General features: G+C 36.8%; 1 protein-coding gene across 2 annotated transcripts in view; it reads right to left on the bottom strand.

Moving 5' to 3' along the window:
• Positions 1–4,309: 4,309 nt before the first annotated feature.
• RAB27B (RAB27B, member RAS oncogene family) overlaps positions 4,310–12,362 on the bottom strand; it is a 178,799-nt gene continuing 170,746 nt past the window's right edge. For both annotated transcript variants that reach the window (XM_055417395.2, XM_055417394.2), the window contains exons 5-6: positions 12,126–12,249; positions 4,310–10,599 (exon numbers count right to left, since the gene is read on the bottom strand). In XM_055417395.2, coding sequence (XP_055273370.1) covers positions 10,410–10,599; positions 12,126–12,249 — 314 coding nt within the window. In that variant the 3' untranslated portion in view covers positions 4,310–10,409. The remainder of the gene's footprint in view (positions 10,600–12,125; positions 12,250–12,362) is intronic.

Below are 12,362 nucleotides of genomic sequence, written 5' to 3'. Positions count from 1 at the left end.
TTTCCTGGCACATGGGTAGGGATATTGGGATCATGAATTCTGCTTTAAGCATCTGCAGAGTGGTAGGAAATTTCACTTTTCACTTGGAGGTCACTTAGGTTCCTCTTGTACCCCAACCATTATGCTGGGTTGCAATAAATCTGGGTTGTAATAAATGTGAATTTTTAAAATGGATTCATTTAACTGACCTAACAACCTTGATGATTTACATGAAAATAATGTATTCTAAACTCAAAAATGATAAAACATTGTTGGGTTTTGTTTGAGTTCCACCATACTCATTTTTGAACATGAAAGTATAGTTCAATAAAATAAAGGTAGGACCTGCTCACATGATCTTCATCTCCACTTTGAAACGGTATTTGGATCTCTTGAGAATAAGAATAAGCAGCTTCAAAAGCCTAAAAAGATCTGCTCTTCAAGTACAAAAGTATTATTTTACTAGCATAAGTAGATTATTTATTTGTCGTGTGAATTATTTCCTATATCCTCATCATTTCAGCTTTATCATTTGAATTGTTTCTTTAAATAAACACTTCTGAGTGACAAAACAAATCATTACAATGGAGAATGAAATTTAATAGTCTAAAAGCAGTGCCACACAGAAAATACAAAAACAGAAAACCAAACCATTAACTAATTGGTTGTCAAAATATTTGTACTATAATTATACTAATCGATATATTGGATCAGAAGGTCTGAGGTGGGCTTTGAAATAAATACATGAAGATGGGAAATGAAAAGTTTCATTTTACTTTGATTATATATAGTTATAAATTATCATTAAGAAGTGTTTAAAAAATTGGTATAGTGTATACTATTTGAATAATTGCTTATGATATGCCTTAAAATAAAGAAAGTTGATATCATCTTGTGGGTTTTGTTTCTTTTTACATTAAAATTATTATACATAAATGAATCAATCAGTTGTTACCTGACTGTTCATGACAATATAATCCATAATAATAGTTTTTGTCAATGAGCAGGTATTTAGAATGCACCTTGGATTTTTCTCCTAATTTTCTCTGAATCCAAATTAATAGCAAAACTAATCTATTAAATTTTTATTCTAAATTTGAGAAAATGGTAGCATTATAAAATTAAGAACATACAGACACTTATCAGATTCTTTCATAGTGTTTCACTTTGAAAATTCTACTTGACTTGAAATCCTCTGATCTGAAAATAATTATAGGATCTTTATCAATATCAAAGTAGGGACCCAATCTTTCAGTAAGTAAAAACTCTTTAAACAAATAAAATCATTATAATTCCTTTCCTTCCTTTCTGCCTTCCTTCATATTGGAGTATAACTCAACAGTAAAAATAAACCACAAATATTGCAACTATGGACAAATATAAAATTAGGATACTTGAAAAAAATCCAGAAAAAAGAGGACATAGTCAATACTGTATGATTTTATGGGGACAGGGTGTAAATCAGTATTTGAGGACAGGCATAAAGGGAGGAAGTGTGAAAGAGTACAGAGAAACATTGGGAAGTAATAGTAATGTTTAGTGTCTCAAATTTTCTTCTAGCCAATGTAGTCTTTTTAAAATTTTTTATTGGAATATAGTTGATTTATAGCATTGTGTTAATTTCAGGTTTACAGCAAAGTGAATCAGTCATACGAATACATATATCTACTCTTTTTAGATTATCTTCCCATATAGGCCATTACAAAATATCTGAGAAGAGCTCCCTGTGCTATACAGTAGGTTTTTGCTAGTTTTATTTTATACATAGCAGGGTCTATTTAAATCCCAGTCTCCCTTTTTATCCCTCCCTTCCTTACCCCCTTGTGACCATGTTTGTGATCTACATCCGTGGCTCTATTTCAATAGAGCACCACATCTTTAAGATTCATTCCTTATTCCACTAAATATTTATCGAGGCTCCCTATTTCCCAGGCCCCTGATGGATGCCAAGGCAACAGCAGTGGAGAGAGGGGAGAGGGCACATGTGGTCGGAAGAAAGAAAAGGGGAAATCTCAGTCTTCATGGAAATATCTTCTAGTGACAAGGAGCAGATAATACATTCAGGGAAGCCCCACGGACTGTGAAGCAAAGTGAAGCGGAAGACAGGCATAGGGAGCAACCAGGGATGAAGAGCTGGAGTTCCAATTTTTAACTGACTGACCTTTGAGACTATTACTATGAATAGATCTGTCAGTTAAATAGGATGCCGATTTTAAATAAGACCTCTCTGTTTGAAGGTAATATTTAAGCAAAGATAGGAGGAAAGCTAGGGAAGTGAGTGGAAGGAGACATTCTGGGTGGAAGAGCGGTCCAGACAGAGCGGGGCACAGGTGCAGGAGTCCCGCAGGCCAGGTGTATTCTGGAATAGCCAGGGCGTCAGCTGAACGGGCAGGTGAAGAATAATCCCCAATATTGTCGAAATTGTTTTTCATGCAATGTGTTCCTAAACATTTATGTTGTATAAGTCATCCCTTTTATTTTTTTTAGTAAGTTAGCCTTCAAGTTCGGTTTTGACTTCCTAGCAGTGGTAAGCTAATGATTTCCAGGAATCTGTATCTCAATTCCCTCCTTTGCCTTCATTTCCCTGACTATGAAGCAAGCCCCGGTTCTGTGGAAAGGTCAGTGATGAGAAAACTGCCTTTAAAAGGCTCAGTTGAGGTCTTGTTTTGACCTACCCTGTTGGCCTAGAGAACTCAGGCAGAACTGCTCTTGGAAGTCAAGGGACAAGAAAGGAGCCCATGAAGCTGGGTAATACAGGTTCATAATCCTGTGTCTTAACTAACATGATGCCAAATCGCTCCTTTGGGTTCACTTTTTCACGAGAGTGAATGAGCTCATGATGTAAATGGCTCTAGGAAATTAAAGAGATTGAAGTCTGCTGCTTTTATTGAAACTTTTGGTTAAAAAAAAAAATTATTTCAGAAACCTCCCAAAATGGTCCAAAGCGACGATGATTTCAGAAATCTGACATGTATCACAAAATCTTTCTAGTACTTACAATAAAGCCTTAGTCAAATTATAATTAGTGTGTTGGCTTCCTAAATCAAAATGCAAGCCCCTACATGAGTTTCTAACAGAAGAGTAATGCTCATGCTCTTATTATAGCTATTATTTCACCACAGCTAACAATCCATATCAGAAACAAAATTTTCCTTGGTATTGTGAACTGTGATCATACAAATACCTTACATACAGTTTTAAAATGAGAAGTCCGACCATTACAGTTGAATGTCTCAATGGTCTTACTCTTTCTTCAGTATGGGGGGCGCTATGACTATTTTTACACCATATAAACCCATTAGGAAAAGCAAATCTCTAATGACTTACCTGAATTATTTAAGATGAACCCAGGAAAAAAAGATTCTGCCTGTGTGACGTGGCATTACTGCTGTGTTGGGTCACTCAGTTGTGTCCGACTCTTTGTGACCCCATAAACTGTAGCCTTCCAGGCTCCTCTGTCCATGGGATTCTCCAGGCAGGCACACTACAGTGGACTGCCATTTCCTTCTCCAGGCATTACTGCTACCAGGGAGCAAAGTTGAGAGAATGGTGCCAAGGATTTATTTGCTTACTGTGGGAAAGTTGTTTATCTTCAAGTTAGAAACTCATCATTATCTTGGCAAGGCTTATCTATGTAACATATGGAGGAAGAACAACTCTGGGAACAACTTTGCAAATGAACATTTAAAAGTAAGCTGTATGGTTGTGGTCTTGAACTGGCCTTGAACATCAGTCCCGTTCCCAGTCTGTGACTAAAGCGGATATGACCATCTTCAGCATTTTCTTATGCGAAAGAAATAGGTTATAATACGTTGAAGTATTGACGAACCTTGACATAACTTCAACATGTTAACTGCCAATTTTATAAGTGCATCCTTCAAAATTATTAGAAAAGTTCTCTTGGAAATCTCAGTCTTTAAACAAATAATATGTGGCCTTCCCTGGTGGCTCAAATGGTAAAGAACCTGCCTGCAATGTGGGAGACCCGGGTTTGATCCCTGGGTCAGGAAGATCCCCTGGAGAAGGGAATGGCAACCCACTCTACTATTCTTGCCTGGAGAATTCCACAGACAGAGGAGCCTGAACAGCTACAGTTCATGGGGTCGCAGAGTTGTACACGACTGAGTGACTAACACTTTCACTTTCACATTTTAGAAAATTTAGAGATGGATAAAAATCACTTGGCGAAATCTAAATCATTTCTTTCCTATTTCCTAATGGACATCACGTTTAACGTGATATGGTTTCCATACTGGTATTCACTTAATGATTCCCATCCTCCATACATTTGACTACAGCACAGAAATAAGATTGCCTTGAGTACACAAAATAATGATAAAAATGCATTTTTATTTGAAAAGTGTGCGGAAACAATCACTGAATACAGTTCTCGACTGCGATATTTAAACCCACACACCACAAAGTCATTGGATGCTCTGATTTCTGAAGCTACTAGAACTTTGGTACAACAAAATAATGACCTGACAGTGTCTGTCAGGCACCACAGTCTATTCAGGGGCACAGAGAATAAAAACTCCATGTTTAAGGTTTTAATTTACATTCATAGCACTAGACAAAACAGAGATTGGAGTAGATGACAGACAAAACAATGGAACGTGCTTAGCCTAAGAATGAGGATAATATCTCTTAAATGTAGACTGCTGGGATACAGAGAAGCACTTCAGTGTTAGGCCAAAATGTTGTTTACTTTTAACACATTAAGCAGATAACTTACTTTCCTCAAATAATTTCAGATACAGTCAGCATCTTTTACAAGGTTGTGGACACAAAGCCCTGTTTATACAAGGACGATTTTGACCAAATTTTAATATACTATGTAGAATGTAACTGGATTCCTTGAAAGAAATACAAGATGACCTACAGAATGAAATAGAACTCATATTTATTTTTTCAATAACTTGAGATATGTTAAACATTTTCAATCAAAGACAATGACCAGAGCTGACTACCCATTTCAAGTTTCCGATATCTCTACTAAAATTAGTGTTTTGTGCCTGCTATAACACTTGTGAACATATGGTTGTGAAAGTATGACTGTGATATTTTTATTATTCTTAGCTTGGGATAATAGTGTCAGTTTGTGAAATGGAACATAATTTATAAACCAGCCTGATATGAACCCTGTGAGTTACACAAGATTTATAAGCCTCATACGAGGAGAAGCCATATTTAATGACATACCCACAGCTCCCAAATTGTTCTGTCTGGCCACTTTCCTTTCTACAATACTAGTCTTCCTCTCAAAGAGTGTTTGAAATAATAACCTGGAGAAGAGAAGAGTAAGGATAAGCATATGTTATTGCTTTGCTAGGGACAGATAATATTTTGATGTGTCAATAATAGCCATTGGTTAAATAAGGAATTCATTAGGATAAGAACAGACATGCAGCTCCGACAGAATTTACCAATAACTAAGTCTACTGAGGGATAATAGCCACGACTTCCAAGACCTGTTGGAAAGAAAAGGAACTGGGGAACAAATTCAAATAACTCAATTCAAAGATGATTTCTTCGTATTTTTTTTTTCTTTGAAAGATGGCATGCTTTTAAATAACTCTGTTATTTTGGTACTCATCTTTTTGTTTGTTTGCCTGTTATTCTCACTAAATATGGATTAGAAAATATCTTAAACATAGACTTGGTAAAGAGAGCTCTACAGAAAGGCCTTTGTGATGCTACTTCTTAAAAAATTAAAGTGCAATTTATGAGGAAATTAGATTCAGATAGGATAAATAAAATGGTTCTAAGCATCTCAAATTTTGATGCCAATCATGAAATATTTGGTATTTAAATATTTTTATTAGCTTAGTTCTAAAGGCCTAAACTTCTACTTGGAAGATAAAAATAATAGGTAAATATTTGCCATGGTGCTGGTTTAGTCACTAAGTCATGTCCGACTCTTGCAACCCCATAGACTGTAGCCGGCCAGGTTCCTCTGTCCATGGGATTCTCCAGGCAAGAATACTGGAGTGGGTTGCCATTTCCTTCTCCAGGGGATCTTCCCAACCCAGGATTCAAACCCAGGTCTTCTGCCTTGCAGACAGATTCTTTACCGACTGAGCTAAAAGGGAAATCCCAAATATATAACTCTTTTTTCTTTTTTTTTCTACATAAAAATCAACCTTTTCAGTATGGTCTTCTCCCTGTTCTCCCGTAGTGAGGAACTCTATTTGGACAACTTGGCTCTCTAATCTCTCTTTATAGTTCGTTCTCAACAGTGTTGTCATGGTTAGGTCTCTATCCAAGAATCCAAGGCAGTAAGTTCATAAAATTTCCTATTCATCTAACGGTTCTACCTTATGAGGCAAGTGTCTCTATAGATTTATACAACATTGAGACAACATTCAACTCAGAGCATATTCTCTACTTTCCATGTTTAGGAGCTCAGCACTCTTCCCAGAAATAAGCTTATACCATTTTGGTCAAAGATCAAGAAGAAAATATAGCTTTTGGCGAATTCCTAGACAACAGTTTTAAATATAGGTAGCATCTTGGTATCTTTAAAAATGATAAATCTTTCCCTAAAATATTCAAAAACATTAGATATCTGTTAATGCTTTAAAACTTGGGAGTGGAAGGTGAAGGACAACTTTTCTATTGCTTTGGCTAACACAGCTCACAGATCTTCCTTTTAAAAAATTATTAAGTACGTTAGGAAACTAGAAACTTCAATATGATCTCTTTACAATTTGAGTTTTAAACTCCAAAATTCTTTATGGGTGAGGATTCTCCCTCATATTTGTAGTTCCAGGTTATATACTACAGCTAGTTATATCTCTTTACACATATTGCTTTTCCTTCTAGCCAATGCACCCACTCCATTGGTGAGAATGTGTATGAGCTTCATCAAATTTGTTGATTCCCAGTGCACAAAATTTACACTTTAAAGAATACTTGAGCTGTTATTAAAATTTTTTTTAATGTAGTCAGTCCTTCTTTATGGTCAAAGTTTCTCTCTCTTATAAAGGAGACAAGTAAGGGCTGGTAAAAACTCTTGCCCAATTCTTCTTATCTGAATGGGCTGGCAGAGAATAACTTGTACTAGAAGCGTAACAAAAACACTCACTGATACACAGAATGTCCTATCTCGTTAAAAACAACAGGGAAAATATTTACTTCAGGAAAATATTTACTTTAGAAAAATGCTGGCTTTGAATTATTTGTAGCATGATGGCTGATAATATGGGAATGATGCAGCTTGGCTAGAGGGGCCACTGGCCAGGGCTTTACAAGTTTTATGTCAAGACCCACAAGTTCAGTTTCCAGTATTCAGCATTTTTCTGCTGATCTGTGACTTCTTATTCTCATCACCACAAGAGAGACATGTTCTCTCAACTACTTCTGATACATTTTCCAAAGGACTTTTTTTTAAATTAAAAGGTAATCAGTTAGAGTCTCAAGAAATGTCTATTTCCCAAAAAGTGACCAAGAGATGGTGGTAATAATCTTCAGATCCGAATAATATCCTTATACCCTTTGCTGAAGTCATCAAAATAACGTTAGCTGCACTCATGTCTCTGTGAGGCCTTCCTATACCATGGCGTTATAGGAAATGAGCTGTGTGGCTATAGACAAATTTGGTCATGGAGGTATCTGAGGCACTGCATTAGGACAATGTAAACATCAAACCAGTGTAAACACTTCCGAAATGATTTCTATATCAGAAAGAACTTCACGGACATTTTAAATAATTCTCTAAAATAAAATATGGCTTACTAAAGCATTTGGGAGATAATAAGTAACACATGTTGCTGTGTGTTAACAATGCAATTCTTCAAAAGCAGTCTTATACTTCATGGCTCCAGATCAATGTAAAATTGTAAAATGAATTATATGGAATAAATAATTCTGAAATAATAGAAGAGTAATGGTTACATAGACTTTGGGGTCTTAAGTCCAACTCAACAGAGAATAAAATATTTTAGATCAAGTATTTATAAGTAGAATACTATTTTAAAATAATTTTCTTGACTGTTTTTAATTTTGTTCCTCTTGATATTATTACCCAATAATTGTTATTTTTATAGGAATAGTTCTATAATTACAGGCATCATCACCCTCTGCTTCATGCTATGGCTATCAAATAATAATCTTAAAATAGTTCCTGAATAAAAAGCTTGTTAAATAACTGACAGTGACAGGATTTTGGCATAAGCAAATCAATCATATAACTGGAAAATGAATAGAAAAAATAAATATCCAAAATAGAATGCTTCTTGGATTTTAGAAAGTCTAAATATTTCCTATTATGGAAATGAAGGGGACATCACAATTTAAATCCAAAGGAGAAATCGATATAATGACCACAAGAATTCACCAAAATTTGCCACATCAATGGTTACATTGGTTTTGCTCATATTCCTTCCAGAGGAAACATCTTTGATGTTCGCTAATATCTAATATCCTTTTGGCACAGGTGCTGAGGTCATGAAGAGCATCAAAGAGAAATGCATTATGGGAGGGAATACCCCACCCATGACCAATTTTAGAAGTTGGCATCATGCAGAAATCGCAGGACCTGGGCAGTCAACACTGCGATTGTGTTAGTCTGTTAAGGGACTGACTTAAAAGCTTCCAAATTACCTGATTCATGGCACATTTCTAGGTCTTACAGCTGGATACTCTCTTGGATCTGTGTTCCAAAAACTGATTCGTACCAGATGGAGGTTGATAGAGGAGGTTAAAGGTTGGGGACTGGGATTTGGAGTTTGTAACTTAACAAAAAATATACAGAATCTAGAGAAATGCAGTTTAATTGGCAAAATTTTCTACAAAGAGGAACTACCCTTTAGAAAAATCATATACTTATAATAAACAGAGAAAACTTAGAGTATGATGACTTTGTTATTGATAAACTTGACTGAAACACTTAAATTTAAAAGGAATGGCTTATGTTTATCAGAAGCTAAAATTAAAAACCAACATAACATTAGACACAGTCATAAGAATAGGCCAATGGAAAATGCTTTTGTGATCATTTTTAGAAAGAAAAGACACCATTATGGGAAAAATAAAGCCATTAACCAAATTTTGGTGAGACAGGATACAGTTTCATCTCTGACAACCCCCAAATATAGTTTACCCATAGGTATTTTGCCTCAGGCAAAATAAAAACAGATGCTAAATACACTGCAATATGGCATGAGGTATCATCAACTTTTTTGTGATGAATGACATGAAAATTCAGTGACCATAAAATTGATCCATCATTATTCTGAAGTTGTTGATCTATAAAGTGACACACCTGTGTTTTTACAGTTGAATAAAAGCCAGGGGTGGGTGGATGCTGGAGGGGAGCAATGTGATATAGTTTCTAGTACTCTGTAAATTAGAAACTTAGAGTTAATAGTCACTTTTTATTTCATATCACCAGCATATTTTATCTAAAAAATTAAGGCTAAATAGTTTTTCTTGAGTTCATAGAGAGATATTTAATAAACAGCAATCTTTAGTTTTTCCTTGTGACTATTTATCATGATTTGCTAAGAAATGTGATACATGAAGCTGAACACTACACCAGAAGCTGAACACTAGACCAATTTCTAAAACTGTGCTGGAAATGGAAACCTCTGGACACTCTCTTAATGCTAACCGATAATGTCAGCTTCCAATTGGCTTGATTGAAATTTGGCTAAGAAACTCTCCCAGACATCTGTAAGAGACACGTTTGATTTCAATTGTCCAAATGCCATTTTCCCACACCTTCATCTCTCTCTCTGGGCCTTTTTCTTGTCCTCTGTCATTCACAGTCCTATTCGTGTCTATCTGCCATTGATTAAGAATACACTAATGGCATTATTACACAGTCTCCTGCATATTCTCAGATGTCTGACAGTCACCCTCTTGTAACCTTATCAGTAATGTTGTCATCCTAGCACAGCTTATAGGATATACATAGTAATGTCACTCTAAATGAACCGCTTAGAATTCTTTATTGCGTATGCACTTTTAGCTAATATGTCCCCCTTAATGCAAACCTAAAAGTCCAAATCAGATTCTAAATAACAAGTAAATCCAACCTTTAAAAAAAGTCATCTTTCTGTATTCTCCCTTCAGAAACCTATTCTTGTCCCCAGTGTGACAAGGTAATTTTGGTTCTGATGGAAGACCCACTGATATCTCTTATTCTACACTTTTCTATGTTCATCTTCTTTGTGGAAAAACAAATTGAGTATCCATGATGGTATGGTGACACTGGGAAATCTTTGATCTTGTTTGGAGGGGGCCTTGGGGATTACTGGTCAACTCTTTTGAACACTGTTGACTATTCAGGTTTTTTAAAATTTCTGGCAGGAAAAGAAAGACATGCCATTTTACACGGTTTACTCAACAACAATGGCAGGGTTTGTCGCTCTTTTTGGAAGTGACGTTTGCCTGGGGTTCTGAACGAGCAGAGGCTGGGGTAGAGTCTAACAGGCACATTTCTTCTCTGCTGGCTTCTCCCCATCCAGCTTTCCAGAGCTGCTCCCATTCACTGTGTCGGGGATGTGGGTCTTCTCTACACACTGTTCCATTCGTCTCATTATTAAGTCCAGAAGGGTTTCCACAGCTTTTTCCACGTTCTGGCCAGTCGCTGCACTTGTTTCAAAATATGGTATGCTAGCATGGAAGAGATGACAAATATTTTTGCAAGGAAGGAACCAGAAAAGATACAACAAGATGTGCCAGTGAGTCACACATGCGAAAACATGACTGGCTGAGAGATTGTGAAATAATCGTGATTTTGCTGGCTGAGTTGGAAAACATCCTTGGTTTTCCTCAGTGAGTGAAAACTGGTGGGTTGCCTTTTCGTGTGGGTGTAACCAGCGTTATGGGCAAGGAAACTGCTACAAGAGGTGCTCAGGTACTTGAAGCCAAGCATCATCACTGACTTTTTAAAAATGAAGAGGGCAAATATGCCAGACTAGTGATCAATGTTGCCATTAAACTATAGTGTGTTAGTCACTCAGTCGTGTCCGACTCTTTGAGACCACATGAACTGTAGCCCACCAGGCTCCTCTGTCTGGGATTCTCCAGGCAAGAATACTGGAGTGGGTTGCCATTCCCTTCTCCAGGGGATTTTCTGACCCAGGGATCGAACCTAGGTCTCTCGCATTGCAGGCAGGTTCTTTACCATCTGAGCCACCAGAGAAGCCTATTAAACAATTACTTCCCTCCAATCAATTATCTAGAAGTCTGATTTAGAAATTAGGCAGGCATTGCATAGGATATTCATGTGAATACAATCTACATTTATTTAGAATCCAAAGTTTCAAGAAGACATGTACATTTATTTGTAAAACTCTCAAGGAGGTAAAGAACTGTCACATTTGGTAAAAGTACTTAAATTTGAAAAAGAATGACAATTTCTGCCTGGGGAGCCAATTCTAACTACTTGGGGTGTTTAAACTTTTTTTACCCTGACATATAAGCTAGCTAGGATAATATTAATTGGGCTTCCTTGGTGGCTCAAATGGTAAAGAATCTGCCTGCAATGCATGAGACCTGGGTTCAATCCCTGGGTCAAAAAGACCCCCTGGAGAAGAGAATGGCAACCCACTCCAGTATTCTTGCCTGGTGAATTCCATGGACAGAGGAGCCTGGTGGGCTACAGTGCATGGGGTCGCAAAGAGTCAGACAAGACTGAGTGACTAATACTTTCACTTTCAGGATAATAACTGCAGTACTACATCCAGGTCAGATATTATTCCTTAGAGTTTTGTAGATATTGAGAGGCTGTAGAATACAATGTTCAAAAGGATGGGCTCTGATCTCAGACAGCCTGGATCGAATTGAAGCTCTACTACTCACTAGCTATGTGGCCTTCTGTAAGTTACTCAGCTTCTCTGTGTCTCAATTTCTCATATATCAAATGGAATAACTCTAAATTTCATATATATAATTACAGGGGTTAGAGAAATTAAAGTCTAGGAATAGTTGCTAACACACAATAAACATTCAGTAAATGTGAGTGGTTATTATTGTTAAATAATTTCATTAAAAGCATCACATCTCTGGGAGATCTTTCTCATTCATCTGTCATTCCTGAATCAAGGGGATCCCTCCGAATGTCAGTTTCATGACCCTGTCCCCTAACTGAGCAGCGGCGTGTGAGGTCAGAGGATATTTCCATATAGCCAACTTACCCGTATTTCTCAGCCAGGTCCCGGGCTTGCCGTTCATTGACTTCCCTCTGGTCTGGCAGGTCTGCCTTGTTGCCAATTAATACTATATCTGGATTTTCACAATAAGCATTTGCTTGCAGTTGGCCTTGGAAAGAAAACAGATGGAACCAGCAAGTTAGTTATAAACAAGTGATGTCAAAAGACTGCTCATATTTCAGGGTCCTACTCGAGTTGTTCGTCTCCAGTTTGGCTGTTTAC

This window comes from Moschus berezovskii, chromosome 28 (genome assembly GCF_049115385.1).
Source record: "Moschus berezovskii isolate FMDL1 chromosome 28, NW_MosBer_1.0, whole genome shotgun sequence".
In the NCBI taxonomy this organism is placed as follows: Eukaryota; Metazoa; Chordata; class Mammalia; order Artiodactyla; family Moschidae; genus Moschus; species Moschus berezovskii.
This window is presented reverse-complemented; position numbering and strand designations above follow the sequence as displayed.